Source organism: Salvelinus namaycush, chromosome 28 (genome assembly GCF_016432855.1).
Source record: "Salvelinus namaycush isolate Seneca chromosome 28, SaNama_1.0, whole genome shotgun sequence".
Taxonomy (NCBI): domain Eukaryota; kingdom Metazoa; phylum Chordata; class Actinopteri; order Salmoniformes; family Salmonidae; genus Salvelinus; species Salvelinus namaycush.
Window position 1 is genome coordinate 12,916,926 of NC_052334.1, and position 23,133 is coordinate 12,940,058.

At 44.4% G+C, this 23,133-nt stretch overlaps 1 protein-coding gene across 1 annotated transcript; it reads right to left on the minus strand.

Moving 5' to 3' along the window:
- Nucleotides 1-455: 455 nt before the first annotated feature.
- On the minus strand, nucleotides 456-21,920 carry LOC120023046 (MAX gene-associated protein-like). The gene is made up of 22 exons (XM_038966993.1): nucleotides 21,227-21,920; nucleotides 18,498-18,614; nucleotides 18,295-18,359; nucleotides 17,466-17,553; nucleotides 16,936-17,058; nucleotides 16,680-16,793; nucleotides 15,659-16,389; nucleotides 15,095-15,365; nucleotides 14,768-14,916; nucleotides 14,544-14,658; nucleotides 13,669-14,372; nucleotides 12,949-13,249; nucleotides 12,436-12,630; nucleotides 7,526-7,681; nucleotides 3,865-4,775; nucleotides 3,475-3,597; nucleotides 2,589-3,161; nucleotides 1,792-1,929; nucleotides 1,441-1,552; nucleotides 985-1,356; nucleotides 682-837; nucleotides 456-574 (listed from the first exon to the last, which is right to left on the minus strand). The coding sequence occupies exons 1-22, from the start codon at nucleotides 21,918-21,920 to the stop codon at nucleotides 477-479; spliced, it is 6,306 nt and encodes a 2,101-aa protein (XP_038822921.1). The 3' UTR covers nucleotides 456-476.
- Nucleotides 21,921-23,133: the final 1,213 nt, after the last annotated feature.

The window sequence follows — 23,133 nt, forward strand, 5'->3', positions numbered from 1 at the left end:
GTGGGGGTGGGGCCAGGGCATCCCCCGGCTTCTCATTGGACTCCATCACCCTGGCCACTCCTCCAACTTTCATCTGCAGCAGCAGTGGCGGGGTCAGTGCTTTTTGCAGTACATCTTGAACTTTTGTAGTGCATGTTTTTGCTTGTTGGCTGTGCCCATTGACAGCAGGAGCAGAAACAGAAGCAGTCTCTGATGGTTTCAGGTTAGATCCAAAACCAACTTTAAGGTCTTCTGCCTGTGGTACTGGCAGAACTGGGCCTTTGAAAGTCTCTTCCTGGCCCTTGTCCTCATACAGTCTCAGGAACAAGGGGCTGAGGGAGCGCTCGTCATCTCCATCTCCGATGATCGCCTTCTCTGTCTTTGGTGGTGGTAGCACCCTGTCTGTCGGAGGTGTGGGTACCCTCACAGTCCCCATCTGCCCAGGCTCGGTGTGTGGTATGCGGGAGACCACTGGAGGACCTCAGGGGCTGCTGTTGTTATCTGTGGTAATCTGCTGGTTGAGGATGAAGATCTCGTTGAGGAGAGACGTCAGGTTTGGACATTGAGGGGATAATGATGGTGACCGAAGCGACACCTAAAAAAAAAAAGGTGAGAAATTTAAGAAGAATCCAAATCAAATCAGAAAACATTTCAATGCAACTATGAGTCAACGCAGTGTGCCTTGTGTCACTACAAGCCTACCTGGTGTTTGAGACTGTTGCATTTCGATTCCAGTGACGCGTCCTACCGGCAGCATAGAACGGGCAGACTGCATGGCGATCACCTGCTGAGATGTGATCACTCCACCCACTATAGACAGCATTTGAGGGAGAAACCCAGCATGAACTGGTGGGGAATCTGTTGGGGAGGCAGAAAAAAAGGATCTAAATTATTAATTTCTTCACATGAAAGTTCAGTCTCTAGACCAGCAGTCTGTCTTATTGAAGTCAACCTGGCCCATTGGGTGCTGATACAGTAACAGGGTCAGAGGGACGGGAGGCTCACCTGGGGCAGTCTGTATTTTTCTGCGAGACAGGATGTTCGGTCTGGTCCTTTCACCCGGCGAACGCCACATTGAGGGGTGTTTACTGGAAGGTGGTGTGATGATGGGCCTTGTCTTGGGTCGTTGGGGTGCAGGCTTTTGGGGGATAGAGTGGGGGACTGGGGTGGCTACGACCTTTAACTTGAGGCCGGGTGCCAGGGACTTTGGCTCAGGCTGTCGAGTGCTCCTGAGTGAAATTGTTTTATTGGGTGAGACCGATGATGAGGACGCTTTTGAGGACGGCCCTCTCCACTTCCTTTTGAACACCATGTCCATGTCCTTCTGTTTGGTCGAGATGTCCTGCGGTTTCCTGATGATGAGCTCCTCTGTCTTTCCTGTTGAGAGAACACAGGCCAGTGTTATAGGAAGGAGACCGAATAGGAGACGAGAGAAGGGGGGTGAAATGTAAGGCTCATTACCAGATTTCTTTGAGATTTTCTTAATATCACCAGCTCTCTCCCTGGTCAGCCCGCTCTTCAGTTTTTCAAGGCGCTTGCATTTGTCTCTCAGGTCAAAGACTTGTTTTTGGTCCTGTTAAATAACAGAGAGAATACTTTATTATTTCCTGAAGAGATTCTTTACTAAATAAAATTATGCAACGAGCGTTGTCTCTCGTATGGGTTGTGCAAGTCCGAGTGCTAATGGTAACATTGAACCAAGAACACTGTAAATTATAACCATGGACAGTGAAATCACAGCACAAGCATATTTGAAGGAAGGCATTAAAAGGTTGTTTATGTCTTTGTAATAACATCGAGGGGGAGACATACTCTTAATTTGGGTCCTATTTCTCCTTCCACTTCTTTAGCATATTTTGCCTTCAGTTGTGAAGTGGTGCTCATCTGTGCATTGTCTTCCACACTCTCAATGTCTACAGCCTCCTCCTCTACCGCACTTTCTTCAACATCCTGAAAGACAGATGAGTCGTAGTTAAAAAAACAAAGAAAAACATAATTCTCAAGAGAAAACGACTAGATTTTAATAGACAGAAACCGAACTGTGTTGTATAATTAAGCAATAAGGGACGAGGGGATGTGGCATATGGCCAATATACCACGGCTAAGGGCTGTACTTATGCACGACGCAAGGAGTGCCTGGAAACAGCCCTTAGCCGTGGTATATTGGCCATATACCACAAACCCCCGAGGTGCCTTATTGCTATTATAAAACTGGTTACCAATGTAATTAGAGCAGTAAAAATAAATGTTTTGTCATACACGTGGTATACGGTCTGTTATAAGCTGGGTGGTTCGAGCCCTGAATGCTGATTGGCTGACAGACGCGGTATATCAGACGGTAAACCACGGGTAAGACAAAACATTACATTTGCAATCAGTTTATAATAGCAATAAGGCACATTCGGGGGTTTGTGATATATGGCCAATATACCACAGCTAAGGGCTGTGTCCAGGTACTCCTTGTTGCGTCGTTCATAAGAACAGCCCTTAGCCGTGGTATATTAGCCATATACCACACCCCCTTGGGCCTTATTGCTTAAATATACCACAGACAATCAGCATTCAGGACTCAAACCACCCAGTTTAGAATGAGGTATAACAGTTCTTACACTGATGTTAATGACGTCCCCTTCAACATTGTTGTCGTCATCATTGGCAGAATCCTCTGTCTCATCCGAGGAGTTGTCCGTTTTCTCCTCCTCCGTGTCCTCCAGAAGGTCCACCACCTCCATCACCGCTTCCCTGTCCTCCTCCGTGTCCTCCAGAAGGTCTACCACCTCCATCACCTCCTCCCTGTCCTCCTTTTCTGCTGTCACTCCTCCCATGTGCCTTGGTCTTGGTCTCGACCTGGCCTCACTGCAGGTCAAGACAGCTGAAGATGACGAGACAGCAGAGGAGACTTTGGGAACTCCTTGCATATTCCTGTTGACGAGTAGCTCCTCACTCTTCTGCTGGGAACAAACATACTGGATGTTCCTCAGGATCTGCTTCTCAGACTCTCCTGTGGAGGGAAAGATGTTGGTTGAATGTTGGTTGAATGTTGAAATGTTACAGCTGTGTCCATTATTACCAGTTAACTGGGACATCTTCTTGACATAAGCTGCTCTCTCCAGGGTCAGTGAACTCCTTAGCTTCTCCACGTCGGTACTTTTCTTAGTCAGGATTTGGATCTCCTCTGTTGCCTGGTAACATACATTTATTTTAGTTCACTTTTTAATCTATTGACGACGGATGCTTCAACAAAACAAAGCACAGCTCTGACCGGCCACATTATTAAAATATACAGATACCTTGTCTGAGTCCTAAATGGCACCCTATTCCCTATATAGGGCTCTGATCAAAAGTAGTGTACTATATAGGGAATAAGGTGCTATTTTGGACACACACAGTAATTAAAGGGATAATTAAATTGAACAAAATGAACAATGGTTTGGATAAAGTCAAAGTAAGTAAACATTTTAAGAAAAAGTTAACCATCCCTTTATAGGTGCTTACTTCTTTAAGGATATACACTTTCGCAGCTTTTTGGGCAAGTTTCAGTGTCTCTCTCAGCCGCTGGAAGCACCCATGGAGCTCAAAACGGCGATGCCTCTCCTCCACGTTGTGCTTCAGCTGCTTCTACAGAATGCAACAGGATGAAGCTCTATCATGGAGTCTAAATGGCAAACTACAGACTTGAATATTAAAACTAAGGCACAATGGCGCTATAGTTGAGGTACAGAACAACAGACTGTTTACATAAATTACTTAGACCTACCCACACATATAGAAAAACAAAGAAAGAAACAGACTACTACTGTTTAGTCACAAAAACGAGAGAATATGAGATTTAGGTAACTAGAGTCTCAAAACAGACGTGTTGTATGAAGTTAAAATGGTTCTTACACTGATGACGTCGATGAGCTCCTCTTTATTAACACTTGAATCGTCAGAATCTGTCTCGTCAGATGAGTTGTCCATCTTCTCATCCAAATCGTACTCATCCTCCACCAGGTCCTCCACCTCCTTCCTCTTCGGTCTTCCTGTCCATGTCTGGTAGGGGTCATCAACATGAACCATCTTAGTAAGGAGATTGGAGTCTGCTGTGGAGATGGTGTTATCTTTGATCCCTGTCTTTGTGACCTGGGTTATAGGGGGGTTGAGGGGTTTCGGGGGAGGCTGCAGCCCTCTAAACACCTCAGGCTGGATATTAGGGTCTAAATTGCAGTCCGCTGGGGAGATAGCATCAGCTTTTATAAATTTAAACTGGGGTCCTTTAGGGGGTTTTGTGGATTTAGGAGGCGTTTTGGTTTTCTGGCAAGGCCGCATCCAACTATACACCTCAGAGACTACATTAGAGTCTACATTGGAGGTCACTGTGGAGATATTGTCAGCTTTGACACCTGTGTTCGTAACCATCTTTGTTGGGGATTTGACAGTAATTACTGTGGTTTCCGGGTGAGGCTGCAGCACAGTAACACCCCCTACTACAGGCATCACCTTGGAGGAGCCCTGAGCTGGCACCGTCAGACACTTGATGATGATGGGCTCCTTGTTGCCTGTCTGAGGAACAATCTCCAAGGTGTATGTCCCGCCATTTGTCACGGTGGGTGAGAGACTAACGTAACATGGGGTGGTTTTAGGGGCGGTGATAGTGGTGCTGGATGCAGTTTGGGTCTTTGGGAAAGTGACAAGGGGGACAGTACTGACGGTGGAAGCACAGCTACCAGGGCCCTTGCTCTGCCATGTGGTGAGAGAGGAGGTGGAGCTGTTCGTGGTGGTCAAGCACGCAGGCATGGTTAAACTGATCATCCCACCTAAAAAGAAAATATAATAAAGTTCAGCTGTAGCTAGGTTTCCATCCAATTTGCAACAGATTTTTCATCTGAATATTCTAAAATAAGCATTTTCCCCATCAGAGATGTTTCCATCAAATTGACTTGTTGTGGATAAACGTCTGTGCATAAAAATAACTTGAGGTTGGCCTCCCGAGTGGCACAGCAGTCTAAGGCACTGCATCGCAGTGCTCGAGGCATCACTACAGACCCGGGTTCGATCCCAGGCTGTGTTATTGGGCTCTAGCGACTCATTGTGGCAGGCCGGGCACCTGCAGAATGACTTCGGTTATCAGTTGAACGGTGTTTCCTCTGACACATTGGTGCAGCTGGCTTCCGGGTTAAGCGGGCAGGTGTGAAGGAGCGCGGTTTGGTGGGTTATGTTTTGGAGGACACATGACTCGACTTCACCTCTCCCGAGCACATTGGGGAGTTGCTGCGATGAGACAAGATCATAATTGGATCGCAATTGGATATCACGAAAATTGGGGGAAAAAAGGAGTTAAATTGGTTTCCATCGCATTTTCAAATCTACTGATGGTTTTGTCACTAAATGTTTTGTGTAGTCGTGGCCAAAAGTTTTGAGAATGACACAAATATACATTTTCACAAAGTCTGCTGCTTCAGTGTATTTAGATATTTTTTGTCAGATGTTACTATGGAATACTGAAGTATAATTACAAGCATTTCATAAGTGTCAAAGGCTTTTATTGACAATTACATGAAGTTGATGCAGAGTCAATATTTGCAGTGTTGACCCTTCTTTTTCAAGACCTCTGCAATCCGCCCTGGCATGCTCTCAATTAACTTCTGGCCCACATCCTGACTGATGGCAGCCCATTCTTGCCTAATCAATGCTTGGAGTTTGTCAGAATTTGTGGGCTTTTGTTTGTCCACCCGCCTCTTGAGGATTGACCACAAGTTCTCAATGGGATTAAGGTCTGGGGAGTTTCCTGGCCATGGACTCAAAATATTGATGTTTAGTTCCCTGAGCCACTTAGTTATCACTTTTGCCTTATGGCAAGGTGCTCCATCATGCTGAAAAAGGCATTGTTCATCACCAAACTGTTCCTGGTTATTTGGGGGAAGTTGCTCTCGGAGGATGTGTTGGTACCATTCTTTATTCATGGCTGTGTTCTTAGGCAAATTGTGAGTGAGCCCACTCCCTTGGCTGAGAAGCAACCCCACACATGAATGGTCTCAGGATGCTTTACTATTGGCATGACACAGGACTGATGGTAGCGCTCACCTTTGTTTATGGCATCCGGAAAAAAGCTTGTCAATCAGAAAGGGGATTCATCAGAGAAAATGACTTTACCAGTCCTCAGCAGTCCAATCCCTGTACCCTTTGCAGAATATCAGTCTGTCCCTGATGTTTTTCCTGGAGAAAAGTGGCTTCTTTGCTGCCCTTCTTGACACCAGGCCATCCTCCAAAAGTCTTCGCCTCACTGTGCGTGCAGATGCACTCACACCTGCCTGCCGCCATTCCTGAGCAAGCTCTGTACTGGTGGTGCCCCGATCCCGCAGCTGAATCAACTTTAGGAGACGGTCCTGGTGCTTGCTGGACTTTCTTGGGCGCCCTGAAGCCTTTTTCACAACAATTGAAACGCTCTCCTTGAAGTTCTTGATGATCCGATAAATGGTTGATTTAGGTGCAATCTTACTGGCAGCAATATTCTTGCCTGTGAAGCCCTTTTGTGCAAAGCAATGATGACGGCACGTGTTTCCTTGCAGGTAACCATGATTGACAGAGGAAGAACAATGATTCCAAGCACCACCCTCCTTTTGAAGCTTCCTGTCTGTTATTCGAACTCAATCAGCATGACAGAGTGATCTCCAGCCTTGTCCTCGTCAACACTCACACCTGTGTTAACGAGAGAATCACTGACATGATGTCAGCTGGTCGTTTTGTGGCAGGACTGAAATGCAGTGGAAATGTTTTTGGGGGATTCAGTTCATTTGCATGGCAGAGGGACTTTGCAATTAATTGCAATTCATCTGATCACTCTTCATAACATTCTGGAGTATATGCAAATTGCCATCATACAAACTGAGGCAGCAGATTTGTGAAAATTAATATTTGTGTCATTCTCAAAATTGGCCACGACTGTATATAGTGAATGTGCCCACTCTGTATTGGCACGTGCTCTAGCCAACAGCTTGCAGATACAGTGCAGGTATGGCCTACATGAGTTTATTATGGGAAAAAAATATTTCTCAAAGGCAGCCAAGCATCGATCATCATTTCACCAGAATAAGACCCTCAATATTTAATGGAAAGGAGCATCAAGCTCATCAGTGTTCACTTTCACCACCCTATGAAGTTCATAACTTATTTAATCTGTATCCTAATACACTGCATGCTACACAAAAACAGTATGTATTTAAGCAACATTCAATCTGTATCCTAATACACTGCATGCTACACAAAAACAGTATGTATTTAAGCAACATTCAATCTGTATCCTAATACACTGCATGCTACACAAAAACAGTATGTATTTAAGCAACATTCAATCTGTATCCTAATACACTGCATGCTACACAAAAACAGTATGTATTTAAGCAACATTCAATCATTGGAGATTACTTATTATACATGGGAATCCTTGATCTGTCTTCCTAAAATGTCCAAGTCATTGTTTCATAACATAGTCATCAACATAGTCAGTCTTGCATGTGAAAGAGCAGCAATGCCTTGGCATGAATAGAATCAACTGTCAGACACTCACCCTTGTTGTGCATGACAAGGTTGGGGTTAAGGGCCTGCAGCTGGCTGAGGGCAACCAGCTGGAACAGCTGTCCGTTGGGGTTCCGGTATAGGGTGTTCCCTGAGGTGTTCCTTACCGGCTGCAGCACCATTCTCTGACCCGGCGCGAGAGGGGGGTCTACCATCAAAAACGGAGAAAATGCATCCCATAACATTTTAACATGGAAAAAGCTGTTCTATCATTCAGCCTACAGTAGCAGCCAATGTGTGGTGTTCAATGAAGGCCTACATTCCATGAGACTTGAAAAAAAAAAACTGAGCTTGACATTAACCTGTTTAATCACTTGTCCTAAAGACAAGGATGTGACTGAAAATGTTGTTGTGTTATTTGATGCAAGAACTATCTCCTCAAACCAATATTACAGAGAATCACACAAATTATGCTACCCTCTGCCTATTGTCTACTTAGCTTATTCAAGACTGTCTAAAAATACAACACTGTCCCTTCAAGACAAAAAAAAAGCTCTTTACCCAACTCGCTTTTCAAAGATGTCTATAAATGCACACATTTTGTGCTCTTGTAGGAAGCAATAACTCCCCCATGTTGCTACACGTAGCTCTCTCCTTGATCTCAAAACAAGCACATCTACTGACGACCGCTCATGCTGTAAACATAGTCCAGTTCAAAGTAAATGGCACAGATCCATATATGGCAATGGTCTATTTGCATATAGGTCTACTGCAGCTCTGATTGGTTATGGTGCTCAAGTCTGTGTAGAGTATGAGTCGTAACTGTCAATGCAATAGAATCCTACTCCAATGTGTTCTGCCTAAAACAAAACCTCATGCATAGTTAATTTTTCATACCATCTCATGCATAGTTTTTATTTTATTTTTATTGAATATTTAAAATTATGCAGTGAAACCGCTAAACATCTTCAGCACATTAGTCATCTAACAGAATCCCATCCAGAGCGACCCACAGAAGCAACCAGGGTCAACACCCTGCTAAAAGGAATGTTGACAGATCCATTAGCCACCGGCCCAAGCTCTCAAACGCCAGGCCACCATCCCTCCAAGACCCCCCCCACAGATCATCAACCAATCCGCCCCCCCCCCAAGAGAAATGAAATCATCCCCCCGTCAAAAGACATCAAGGACAACAAAATCATAACAGCAAGGCCAACTGAATATGTTTGAGTGCATGTATGTACGACTCAGGGATGCTGGCATTCTAGGCAGTTCCTCTGTCCAGTGTCTATGTTTTTTTTACCATCTTAATCTTTTGACTTTACCCCAGTCCTCAGCAGTCCGATCCCTGTACCTTTTCTTTTTATTGGCCAGTCTGAGATATGTATTTTTCTTTGCAACTCATCCCGGAGTCGCCTCTTCATTGTTGACGTTGTGACTGGTGTTTTGCAGGTACTATTTAATGAAGCTGCCAGTTGAGGACTTGTGAGGCGTCTGTTTCTCAAACTAGACACCCTAATGTACTTGTCCTCTTGCTCTGCTGTGCACCGGGGCCTCCCACTCCTCTTTCTATTCTGGTTAGAGCCAGTTTGCACTGTTCTGTGAAGGGAGTAGTACACAGCATTGTACGAGATCTTCAGTTTCTTTGCAACCAAAACAAATGGTCTATTGATTCTGTATCCTCACAACAAAATCGTCAGAGCTGCGATGATTGTATGCCCCAAATATTCAACATTTTGTTGGTGGCAAGAATTCTGTTCAATCATTTTAGCTGAAAAGCACGAAGTCTTGCATAGTTCTTTTTGTTTCTGTATATTGCCTTGAACGTGGCTAATATTTAGTTGATTCGATCACAATTCCAACAGTTGATGTGTTAACTTCTTTGGTATAGGGGGCAGCATTTTCACTTTTGGATGAATTTCGTGCCCATAGTGAACTGCCTCCTACTCTGTCCCACATGCAAATATATGCATATTATCATTACTATTGGATAGAAAACACTCTGAAGTTTCTAAAACTGTTTGAATGATGTCTGTGAGTATAACAGAACTCATATGGCAGGCAAAAACCTGAGAAAAAATCCAAACAGGAAGTGAAAATTCTGAGAGTGGTCGTTGTTAACTTCTTATGGCTGCAGGGGCAGTATTGAGTAGCTTGGATGAAAGGTGCACAGAGGTGCCCATATTAAACGGCCTGCTCCTTAGTCCCAGTTGCTAATATATGCATATTATTATTCATATTGGATAGAAAACACTATGAGGTTTCTAAACTGTTTGAATTATGTCTGTGAGTATAACAGAACTCATATGGCAGGCAAAAACCTGAGAAGTTCCACTTCCTGTTTGAATTGTTTCTGAGGTGTCAGATTTTCAACCATGCTCTCAATTGAAATGACAGCGAGATATAGATGAGTTTTCACTTCCTACGGCTTCCACTAGATGTCAATAGTCAACAGAACTTTGTCTGATGACTAATGTGAAGGGGGGCCGAAGGAGACAGGAATGAGTAATCACTTCCACGGGCTGATCACGCATTCACCATGCGCCTTCACATGAGTAGGACGTCTGTTCCATCGCTCTTCTGAAGTCAATTTAATTTTCCGGTTGGAACGTTATTCAAGATGTATGTTAACAACATTCTAAAGATTGATTCAGTACATCGTTTGACATGTTTCTACTGACTGTTACGGAACTTTTGGACATTGTCACGTTATAGTGGAGGCGCTTTCTGACTTTGGAATTGTTTACAGAAGGCGCGAACCAAAGTAGCTAATTGGACATAAATAACGGACATTATCGAACAAATCAAGCATTTATTGTGGACCTGGGATTCCTAGGACTGCATTCTGATTAAGTTCATCAAAGGTAAGGAAACATTTATCATGTATTTTCTGGTTTCTGTTGAGTCCAACATGGCGGCTAATTTGGCTATTCTTCTGAGCTCGTCTCAGATTATTGCATGATTTGCTTTTTCCGTAAAGTTTTTTTGAACTCTGACACAGCGGTTGCATTAAGGAGAGGTATATCTATAATTCCATGTGTATAACTTGTATTATCATCTACATTTATGATGAGTATGTCTGTTGAAACGGTGTGGCTATGCACTATCACTGGATGTTTTTGGAACTAGTGAATCTAACGCGCCAATGTAAACTCAGATCTTTTGTTATAAATATGAACTTTATCAAACAAAACATGCATGTATTGTATAACATGAACTCCTATGAGTGTCATCTGATGAAAATAATCGAAGGTTAGTGATTAATTGTATCTCTATTCTGCTTTTTCTGACTGCTATCTTTCGCTGGAAAAATGGCTGTGCTTATTGTGGTTTGATGGTGACCTAACAATCGTTTGTAGTGCTTTCGCTGAAAAGCATATTTGAAATCGGACACTTTGGTGGGATTAACAACAAGAATACCTTTAAAATGATATAAGACACATGTATGTTTGAGGAATTTTAATTATGAGATTTCTGTTGTTTGAATTTGGCGCCCTGCACTTTATCTGGCTGCTGTCATATGGATCCCGGTAGCAGGATGCAGCCATAAGAAGTTAAAGTCATCGCCTATTCAATTCCCTGTAATATATGGATATGTTTGCACTTCATACGCCTTCCACTAGATGTCAACAGTCAGTAGAACGTGGAATGAAGCTTATGCTGTGTTGTGGGACCGGATGGGAGGGGAATGAGTCAGTGGTCTGGCAGATTGCCAGTTCTTGGTCGCGCGCTTTCCTCATATCGTCTTGCGTTCCATTACTTATAGAGACTGAAAAGAATTCTCCGGTTGGAACCTTATTGGATATAAATGATAACAACATCCTGAAGATTGGTCAAACTTAGTAGAGAATCAGTTTATTCGACCTGGAATATAACTTTTTGAAGTTTTCGTCCGACGTTTGCCTGCATCTGCACGAGTGTTTGGACACGTGTACTACACATGCTAGCAAAATTAGCTAAATGGACATAAGTAATGGACATTATCGAACAAAACAACAATTTATTGTGGAACTAGGATTCCTGGCACTGTATTCTGATGGAGATAATCAAAGGTAAGGGAATATTTATGATGTAATTTCGTATTTCTGTTGACTCCAACATGGCGGAGAAATGTTGTTACTATCTGAGTGTCGTCTCAGAATATTGCATGGTGTGTTTTTTTGTGTGTTTTTTTAAATCTGACACAGCGGTTGCATTAGGAACAAGTGTATCTTTAATTATATGTAAAACATGCATCTTTCATCAAAGTTTATGATGAGTATTTCTGTAATTACTCCGGATATTTTGGAGGCATTTCTGAACATGGCGCCAATGTAAACCGAGATTTGTGGATATAAATATGCACATTATCGAACAAAACATAAATGTATTGTGTAACATGATGTCATATGAGTGTCATCCGCTGAAGATGTTCAAAGGTTAGTGATTAATTTTATCTCTATTTCTGGTTTTTGTTACTACTATCTTTTGCTGGGAAAATGGCTGTGGTTTTCTGTGGCTATGTACTGAGCTAACGTAATTGTTTGGTGTGCTTTCCCCGTAAATCCCTTTTGAAATCAGACATGTTGGCTGGATTCACAACATGTGTGGCTTTAATTTTGGTGTCTTTCATGTGTGATTTCATGAAAGATTGATTTTTATAGTAGTATATTGGAATTTGGCGCGCTACATTTTTTCTGGATTTTCGCCAAGTGGGACGCTACCGTCCCACCTATCCTAGAGAGGTTAACTAACGGGGAAAACTCTAGAAAGTCGAGTATAGTTCAATCTCGTGCTTCTCTGCACCAGGCTGATATTTCTTCCCGGCAGTTCCGGGAAAGCTCATTGGTCACCACCACAAACAGAGCATGAGAGTGGCAGGGCAAAGGACCAGGGCTTAGCCTGTGGGAGGCTGAGGAGTAATTGTATGAGTTGGTTAGGCTAGTTACAGCTACAGTGGTGCAGGACTGACTGGGTGTGTACCTGTGGAATGTCTTGGTGCTGAGGGGGCCTTGGAGCTAACAGACACTGCAGATAACAGGGCTGCGGCGCCACCCCTCCCATTAGGTGTTTTGGTTGGGTAGACCACGGTGGCAATCTGAATCCGCACAGCAGCAGTCACGGTGTTCTGCGCCATCTGAGCCCCCTGAGAGAGACTGGCACCTGGGTTCACTACCACTAGAGAGGAAGAGAGCAGAGTAACAGTCAGAAACTGAGGTGGAACACTAGTTACAGGCAGCCTCTGCTGTGAGGAGCTGATCTGGTTGACTACAAAGCATGTGAAGACCTTTCCCACTGGGGGGCAGGTTAGTCACTGTGGAGTACAGATGGAGGTAGGAGTTCAGTCTCCCACACTTGTCTTTCACAATGGATTGACTATTATTCAGTTATATGAATCAGAATTCAATGTCTCTGAGGGGTGGGGGGAGATTTCATTGAAATACAGTAGTATGATAAACTAAGCTAAAAAAAAACACTACAAAGAGTTGTTCTCACCAATTAACTTGGGGCCAGCAGCAACTGGAGTGGTAGAGGGAACACTTGTGGTAACCATGGTGGTAGAAGTGGCTGCCAGTTGGGCTGGTTGTCCTGTAGAGGACTTTGTATCTGTGGCACCTTTAGGAGTTTCTGAGGGGTGTTTTTGTGATGGGACGGAGGAGGAGGCCGCCATAGACCGCTTTAGACAGGCAGGCCTTCGTAACTTGCCCGTGAGGTAAGCAGCAAGAAGGTTGGCTGGGTGCATGGCTCCCATCATGCCCAGTTGTATCTTGGCATGGGGGTAGGACCTGCCATTCACCTAAAGACACACAGGGGGAAATACTGAGTAGCAATGGACTGTGTGGATTCTCCTCAGAGCTAGATAGTGTTCGTCCCAAATGGCACCCTATTCCCTATATAATGCACTACTTCTGACCAGAGCTCTGTGCACTACAGTGGTCGCTGGTGCAAATACCCGAGCAAATAAGGTGAGAAATCTGTCAATGTGCCCTTGAGCAAAGCACTTAACCCTAATTGTTCCAGGGGTGCTGTACTACTATGGCTGACCCTGTAAAACAACACATTTCACTGCACTTATCCGGTGCATGTGACCATAAAACATGTCTTTTTTATATGCACTACATAGGGAATAGGGAGCCATTCCACATCAATAAGAGAAGGAAAATTAACTGATTATTGGATTTGTTTTGGGGGAAACTAAGTAATTACAATGCTTACCGTGATAAGTTCCTGGTCTGAGATTTCTAGCAGCTTAAGGTTGCCAGTAAGGAGGCCAGAAGGAGAAATTCCTGTTAAGAAAGGCAGGCCCTGCCATTTCAGATCCTTTCTACGCCCCACAGCCTTGTTGTCCACTTCCTCCACGACAGGTACCTCCTCCACGACAGGTACCTCCTCCACGACAGGTACCTCCTCCACGACAGGTACCTCCTCCACGACAGGTACCTCCTCCACGACAGGTACCTCCTCCACGACAGGTACCTCCTCCACGACAGGTACCTCCTCCACGACAGGTACTTCCTCCACGACAGGTACTTCCTCCAATTTTTTATCCTCCTCTCTCTGCTCTTCCATTAGTTCTTCTTCATCTTCCTCTCCCATCCATACCTCTTCCTCCTCACCATTCTCCTCCTCCACTTCGTCTGGTTTCGGGACCTGAGAGACGAGTACTTTGTAGTGGACGGAGCAGCTTTCGCCATCATTTCTCAGGGTCTGAGACACGGGTTTTATGAGGTAACCTTTGACCCAGAAGGGGTTGTTGAGGTGGTCCTTGGCCATGTGCTCACACACAATTCTCAGCACCAGGTTCCTGTCCGCCAGGCTCCTCCACTTACACTTAGACAAGATCTCCAGACGCTTGGAGGGCTCCGTGTACTTGGGACCATGGCAGGACAACGACTTATCTGACATACTGGAAGGGTTCACTACATCAAGAGAAAGTCAACAACCATTAGAAATGCATTTCAGGGTAGGCTATGATTTTTGGAAGCAACCAATTACTGATGTGTTTCACTGACTGATAAATATACTCAGACAGACACTGATGTTTGGGGTTTAAAAAAATAATGTGTTCAAATTTGACTCATTGAACTTACCTGGTGCAGAGTCTATTGGTTTGCAGTGGTCGTCAATGACCTCAGGTCGGTTTGTGCTCTTGCTTTGAAACGCACGCACTCTGGCACATGTCATGGTCCCTCCTTCCTCGCTCACCTGAGAAAAATACACCTTTATAAAAGGCAGGGGGTGAGAATATACATCACATTTTTTACAGGGGTATATCTAACACTTATGGATAGATATACACCCTTTCACAACTCACCACTGAAGGTTCTTCCTGTAGTGGAAGATGTGGTAGGTAGACCGGTTTTGGGGCGCGGAGGGGCTCCAGGTCCGTCTCTCCATCCATCTGCTTCCACAACATTCTCACACGCGGAGCAGGTTCTGATACCGTCTCAGCCTCCCTGAGAGCTGAAGTTGGAAATGAATGCAAAATGTCATTTTCTACAACATTAGGATGGACACACTTTGTGACGTATTTAACCTAATCTAATGTAGTGTAGCAAAATTGTTTTTGTATGGAAACTTTTTTTTACTGTTCATAGAACAATGTTTTATTCTGCGGATTTCTAAACTAGAGGACACTCACTATATGCCATCCTCATCCACTTTCTCCCCCGCTTCTTGGACAGGCCCTCTGACGCATTGGAATCTGGTCCTTTTAAGTTCTTGAGGACGACCACCTTCTGCCTGAAGCAGCTGCAGCCAAAGATGCACTCAATCTTTCCACAGTGGGTAATACGACGGTCCTGTGCCAGGCTGGCACATACACAGCCCAATCGACAGAACGCATTGAGGCAGGGTGGAGCCCTGCGCTTTATGATCCTAATAGGAGCTGTAGGGTTCTCACAAACAAAGCCCTGAAGAGAAAAGTGGGAAGTAAAATATGACAGTTCTGTGCCAGGCTGGCACACACACAGCCCAGCCGGCAGGACGCATTGAGGCAGGGAGGAGCCCTGCGCTGTTAGTGCTAGCGTGGCACATTTCTCAGGGATACCATCGTAGAGTTGGTATAACACACTCAAAAAATCAGCTTATTAAAAACAAGATCGAAACTACAAACGTACTACAACACGTCTTTGCTCCTTCATGTGAGACCACACAAAAGAGTCAATAAGCAGATGTATTGGTGTAGGGGTGTAACTGATCTTACCGTTGAGGTGAAGAGGGAGGTGAGGGCGACCGTCGCCCTCTTGTCTGTGATGCAGGTGCGATGCTTGCCCTCCCAGACAACCCTGTCCTCCAAATCCCTCTGTCGGAGCAGGGCCTTGGTCAGCCCAGGAACCACAACCTTGGTCTCGGCAGCAGGCTGTGGCTCTGGGTCCGAGTCATCCTCTTCCACAGGAGCCAGGTCAGCGGGAGGTGGCTCTTCTACCTCTGGCCTGGACACAGGAGCGTCATGGGCTGGTGGAGGAGTCTTGACCCTTGGCTTCCTCTGTCTCCTTTTTATAGTTTCAATTGTGTTATCGTGGGTGATGGGGGCGCAATGATCCATCAACAGTGGTGGTGGCTCAGTGGGCAATGGTGTTGGGGTTATTGCAGAAGTTGGTTTAGTTTTGTTCTGCTTTGAACATAGTTGTTTTTGTTGCCTTTTCTCAGATGTTTTAAGTCCTTTGGATGTGAGGGGCAGTCTGGGTTTTTTGGATGGGGGGACAAAGGTGGAAGAAAGTGCCGGTGCCTGTTTCTTCAGCACACTGTCTAGGGTTCGGACGTAGCTGGTGCTCTTGGTGGGCAGCTGGTAGACCACAGGGGTGACGACGGTGGTCTGGGTGAAACTGGCAGCGCGCTCGTCAATGAGTTTACCTTCGTTAGCCAGGTACTCATCCAACATGTCACTGCAGAAGGCCGACAAGTTCTTTGGGACCACATCTGAACTTGGGCAACCTTTAAAACAAAAACATTTTGAATCAGCACTACACAGTAAATTGTATCCCCTATAGGGCTACATAGTATAGAAAACACAAGAGGGGATATAGCGTAGACTGTTTACTGTTAAGCCTTTGTAAAGACATCAGAGGTAAAACGTGTCCCCTCTGGTTTTGCCAACGTTAAAGCACGATGCAATATTTCAGACAAAATCAAGGTCAAAGGTTACAACTGCTGATGTGAATGGAGTCTTGAGGATTTGCTTATCAAATCAGAGAAGACATGTAGGATTTTAATGTAAATATTACCTTCAGGCTTGGAGGATGATGGCAAGTCCGAGGGGACAAACTTATCTCTCCAGCCTTTGATTTGGGTGAAGTCTGTGGTCTTGCCTGTCCTGGAAACAAAGGGGACTGAACCACCTGAAAAAAAAAGGTATGACAATTAACAATTGCTATTTTCAAAATGTATTAAATTATCCTAATAAAACCCTTAACAGGTTACTTAAAAATATACTCAACAATTTGAACAAAACAGAAACTCCAACATGAAATAACTACTAACTTGGAGAAGATGCCAACCCTGGAGAGTTTGGTTCTGGACATAAAAAGGGTAGAGGTAGACGAACCCCTAGGTACTGCAGGTCAATGACCAGAGTGGGATCCAGTAAACTCATCTTCAGTCCAACTTCAAACACAGATGACAGATAAGCAATCTTCAAGCATAGACTATGCATCATACTAAAGCATTCTACCATCATGAGTAAGATTAAACATCACATGATCACTGTCATGAAAATCACAGTGGGACATGAGTCACATGCTAGTTTGCAAGGAAGTTATTGACAATAAAAAGTATATACGCTGTCATTAACAGCCATTTATTTGTGTTACCTTCTTGCAACACAGGATGAATGACCTGCCGATGCCTCATAACCTTTAGGTCACCCAAAAGAAACTTCTCGAAAGCGACTATTCTTTCCTCTGTGGTTTCTAGTCCTCCAACTGAAAGAGACAAATAGTTGAACTGCTTTAACAGGCGTCAGGTAACAGCAGCTTGGGAGCATGATCAATCAAATTGGTTGTTTTCTGTACCATTCTCTGTCGCCTCTGGGGGTTTCTGAGGTTGCGCAGTCGTCGTCTCACAAAGTGCAGGCTCTCCCAGGTGGACTTCAAGTGCTTCCTGCAATTTACAAGACTTTATTTAAATATGACACTTTCCTTAAATCCAATGGATATAGCTAATGCTTTGTTAATTGTTGTGAGCATGTATGAGCCCTTATGATGTGTTATTGCTTATAATATGCTGTTTCATAATGCAATTTTTAGCTAAGGATAAACCGTGGACTCTAAGACACATAACCAAATAAGGATTTCCTTGTTAAAGATCTCCCTCCCCCTTACATAAGAACCAATGAAACACAGGTGGTGTGGCACACCATGAAGTAACGGTAATAGTTAACTTGAAGGGGGTATACGTAAGGCATTCAGAACACCTTTCACATAACAGTCTGGGAGTAGCAAAGGGTTAACAGTTAGTGACTGTGTGCATTGAGCCTTGTGCGTCTTCTCTCGTGATCTCTCAATTTGGCAGGATGCCACTGGGTAAACAGCCCTTGGAATTATGTCATTGAATTATGAACTTTTCTTTGACAATATCCGTGAGAAGGTGGATTTGAAGTAAACAGAGTGCCTGGCCTAGAGCCAGTTCTGGCCAGGAGCACCAATTGTAAATGACATGTTAGGCCTACACTGTGTTCTCTCCCAAGATAAGCCAAAAACATGTGCTCTTAGGGTAACGTGTATACATGTGTTACGAAGGTTCTTGTGAAAGATCTGTAACACTCATAAAGGTGTTATGAATGTAAGTAAAGTGTTACCAAAATAACTGACACAAAAATACATTTGACTATTTACGCCGTACCTTGGAGGTGAAAGAGACGAACAGCTGCTCCTCAACTTCCTCCAGGTTGGACTGCATGGCGACATCTGTGGATCCATCAATCACTGGGAGTGAATCACCCTTGGCAGATTTCACTCCTTTCCTAGATCTCCAGGGTTTATTTCTCTGGGTTGGCTGACTAGAACCAATCGCTAAAGTAGAACTAACTGGTATGCTAGGGGTACTTGGGACAGGAGGTGCCTCACTGCTGGAAAAGTCTTCAGTTATCTCAAGCTCTTCGGCGATGGAGAAAAAGTTAGTGAGGTCGGCCAGTGATGGGGTTGGTGACAATGGGTTAGGACCTAACGATGAAAAGGGAGATAACTGGAATGGGATTGTAGACGGGTGTGTTAATGGTTCATAACTGACTTGGAATGATGAGGCAGTGTCCGAGGGAGATGGGGATAAGGCAGTGTGCAGAGCAAGTGAGCCAGGGTGAGAGGTTGAGGAAAATGAGGTTGCCTCAAAGGGTAATGGGTTAAGGTGAGCGGAAGGCAACAATGGGATAAAGGGTATTGTTAAAAAAGGATCAGGGGCAGGTAGGCCTAAAAGTAATCCATGTGATGATAATTCAGAGGATAGAACAAAAGGGTTAGTAGGGGGCAGTAATCGTTCAAGGGCTGGGAATGAGGAGGCATGTACAGGTAAGGAGGGGAAGGTGGCTTCCGGTTTCAATGTAACAGGTGAACGTAAAGGGGGTTCAAGATCTGGTAATGATGCAGGTGAGGATGGCTCAAAGCCACCTCGCGAAGGACCAGGGGATGGTAACGAGGGGGTAGATTCAGGTTCCAAGTTGGCAAGACTAGGTGTTGATGACAGTGCTGGAGCAGTTGAGGGAGGGTCAGAGGTAAGTGATGATAAATCAGTCACTAGGTTTAATGTGACAGGTACAGGGGGTGGCAATTCTTGGGCTGGGGATGACAAGGAAGGGGCTGGTAACAATGGGTCAGGGAATGGTGATAAGACAGTTGCTGGCAAACAAGGGGTGGGGGATGATAGTGCAATGGATATGGTAGGCTTAGGGACAAGAAACGAATGATCAGCGGTTGGTAAAACTGAGCCAGGTTCTGGTAACAATGAGTCTGTGGCAGGAACCAAAAAATCTGTGTTTGGGACTGAAATATCCGTGGATAGACCAGCATAGTCTGTGGTTGGCCCAGTGGGGGCAATGACTGAAACAATGTGATTGATAGCTGGATCAGCAGGACCACTGGCTGGAACTACAGCATAACCAGTAGATTCCAAGGCTGGACCAGTAGATTCCAAGGCTGGGCCAGTAGATTCCAAGGCTGGGCCAGTAGATTCCAAGGCTGGGCCAGTTGAGTCCATGGCAGGGCCAGTTTGATCGGTGGCTGGAATAACAGGATCGGTAGCTGGAATAACAGGATCGGTGGTTGGAACGGCAGAAGATGGGGATGAAGACAATACCGGAGGAGATTTTGATTTGGTCCTAACAGATGTGGATTTTGACTTCAACTGTTGAAGGTAGAGTGCAAGAAGGGGCAAAGGCACAGGTTCAGGTCGTTTGGGTGGTTTAGCCTTCCCCTGCAGCTGTTCATCAAAACCTGTCATTTTTGCTTCAGAGCTCACTGAGGAGCTCTGGGAAGCCTTTTGACTGTTTTCAACTTCATTTGCTGACTGGTCATTGATTGACACACGGGTCTTGACCGGTTCCTGGGACTGAGATGAATTGAAGAGGTCCTTGTCACTGCCAATCACATTCCCATTGTGCAGTGTTCCCACCTTTTCAATAATCTTACCGGACAAGGCTTCAGGTTCAGAAATCTGGGGAAAATTGTCATTCACAGCTACTTCCACAACTTTGCCATTGGCAACCATGCCCTTAGTGTTTGTTTGCTCAACACTACAAGTTGTATTGGTTCTCTCAACATTGCACCTTCGTATTTTCAGATGACACTCCCGAATCAGCCCATGGAAGTTACTTTGGGGAGGACCTGTTGTGCTGCTCAGAAGAGAAAGGTAAAAGATTAGAAGTGCATTTTAAAGTAAGAAGCAAGAATGCTAACATGTAGCTTACTGAACTTCAGAACTTACCAAGAATAGTATTCAGTGGACTCCGTGTTTCTGACTGACTTCTGTCCATGATCTGCTGCTGAAGTCTTTTGGGAGTTGCATTTTCTACGCAAAGACTTTCGGGAATTTTTCACATACTTGCACACCTTGGGAGATATTGTTTCAACTTTCATCATCTCCTTGGAGGGACTTGAATTCTTGCAGGAGCTGGGTTTATCCATTTTGACTCCTGACTTTTCACTGTCTGCAAGTGTAACATTTTGAGCATCTGAGCTCAGGAGTCCTTGACCTACTGCTGAAGTGTCTTTAGAATTGCATTTTGACATCAAAGACAGATTACTTCTAAGAGTGATGAATTCCTTCGGAGATGTGGTTTCTGCTTTTTTCAACTCATTGGAGGATCTTGAGTTCAGCTTTGGAGTGCTTAAACTGGGTCCATTAGCGTTGACTCCAGATTTGTCTCTCTCTACAGGTGTAACATTTTGAGCATCTTCACTGAGGACTCTCTGATCTACTGCGGATGTGCCTTTAGAGTTGTGTTTTGCCATCAAAGACTTCAGGTTATTCAGGCTTTTCACAGGCTTGAGGTCATTGGTAGAACTGTTTTTGTCTTTTTTTGACTTATTGGAGGGACTTGTTTGGACTCCAGACTTATCACTGTCTGCAAGCATAACATTTTGGGCATCGGAAGCGAGAAGTCCTTGGACTCCTGCTGAAGTATCTTTGGAAGTGCGTTTCCCCATCAAAGATTTAAGATTATTCAGGCTTTTCGCAGACTTGAGCTCATTGGGAGATTGGGCTGAGTCTTTATTAATCTCATTGGAGGGACTTGATTTCAGCATGGAGCTGGGTCTATCAGTTTTGACCTCAGTTTTGTCACCATCTGCAAGGGAAACATTTTGAGCATCAGGGCTCAGGAGTCCTTTATCTACTGTTGAAGTGTCTTTAGATCTGCGTTTTGCCGCCATCAAAGATTTCAGGCCATTCAAGCCTTTCACAGGCTTGAGTTCAATGGGAGATCTGGTTTCATCCTTCTTCAACTCATTGGAGGGACTCATTTCCAGCTTTAGAGCCTGGGAGTTGGGTCCACTTGCAAAAGGGTTGAAGTCTGCTTTAAACTGAGACATGCGTACATTCTGGAAGGCTGTTACAGCAAAGAATTCAGTCTGGGGAAAGGTGAAGGTTATCACGTCAGGCCCATTGAGCTGAATATCCTCTGTAGCCGTTTCAACTGAGACCAAATGCAGGTGTGGTAAGTAGCGGTGCATTGGGTGCAAAATTACATTGCCCTCCTGGTCCATCGTGTTGTCAGTGAGCTTAAGCTTGTAGAATGACACTGGGTTCTGCATCCATTGGTGACCAGAAGACGGAGAGTCTGGATGGATGAAAACCCGTCTCAGCAAATGGCCCTCTGCCTTTCCACTCATTTGCCAGTCTTGCCCAGTCCACTTGTAACGTTTGTTGTCCACAGGGTTGATATCCATGAGCAGAGTGTACTTCTGGAAGGGCTCCAAACCAGAGATGCGAAAGCGGCAATAAGGGAACATCCTCCGGCCTTGTTTGGTTATTATCATTTCGGTTTTGCATTTGAAAAACTCATTCCACATGTTGTTATTCTCTAACATCACCTTGATACCGCTGTAGGTGCTCTCTGGTGGTAAATTCTCTGGTTGGTTATTAGACCTGGCAGCAGAGTTCAATGTAGAAGCCATTTGACCAGTACCCATTTCAGAACCTGGAGTGGATGTTGCTGGAATGTTTGCTTCTTCATTGGCTACAACTGCACTTGCTTGCCCTGTGTTTAGGACACCAAAGAGGTCCGGGGGAGAGGCAGCCGAGGGCAGTGCTATGGGGGCAGCAGCCCCCTCCTCATGAAGAACCATTATTCTCTCCTTCTTGTTTGCAGCCATGAACTTGTCACAGTCCTTTTCGAGGGCAGAATGCCCTCTTACATCTGTCCTTCCATGTTTTCATTCAGCATCCTAAAAACAACAAAAAGAAAGCTATATTTCTTTCAACCAATTTTGCTCACTGGGAATGCACTCTTTTGTATGCAATTCTCAGTACATTTGTTTACTTTGGAAATATCAAATTCATTACAAATTATTAATACTAGGCTAAATTACTATACAAAATAGTATGAAAATAAATGCATGCGTTATAGCTAAGATATTTGGTCATTATGCAACTACTGTGAAAAACTAATCAAAATGTATCAATAGATAATGAGCAATTGGCAATAAAGTTGACAAAAAAATGAAGGGCATCGAAGAACTGTAAATCAGTTTTGCAATTTAATAAGATAACACATGAACATGCCTTTGATTAAACCCCCAGTTTACTACGAATAGCTAAGGAAATTGATTGGGGATAGCCTAGCCAGCAGATTCCCACCCTACCATTACACTTGTTTACACTGAGCTGCACTGGAGTCGGAACGCAATCATAGTTACATTAAGACACTGTGGAGCCGGCACGAGATAAGGGTTGGAAAACGTACCTCAATGCAGGGATGGGATATGCTGTACTCCAAATTTTAGCTTTATCCACAGTGATACATTGACAAAATATAAATACTGCAAGTTTTCCGGTAAACTGCCTACAGTGCCATATCTCGTCCCTGCATTGAGATTAGAGGTCGACCGATTAATCGGCATGGGCGATTAACTAGGGCCGATTTCAAGTTTCCATAACAATCGGTAATCGGCATTTTTGGATGCCGATTACGGCCGATTACATTGCACTCCACAAGGAGACTGCATGGCAGCCTGACCACCTTTTTTAACT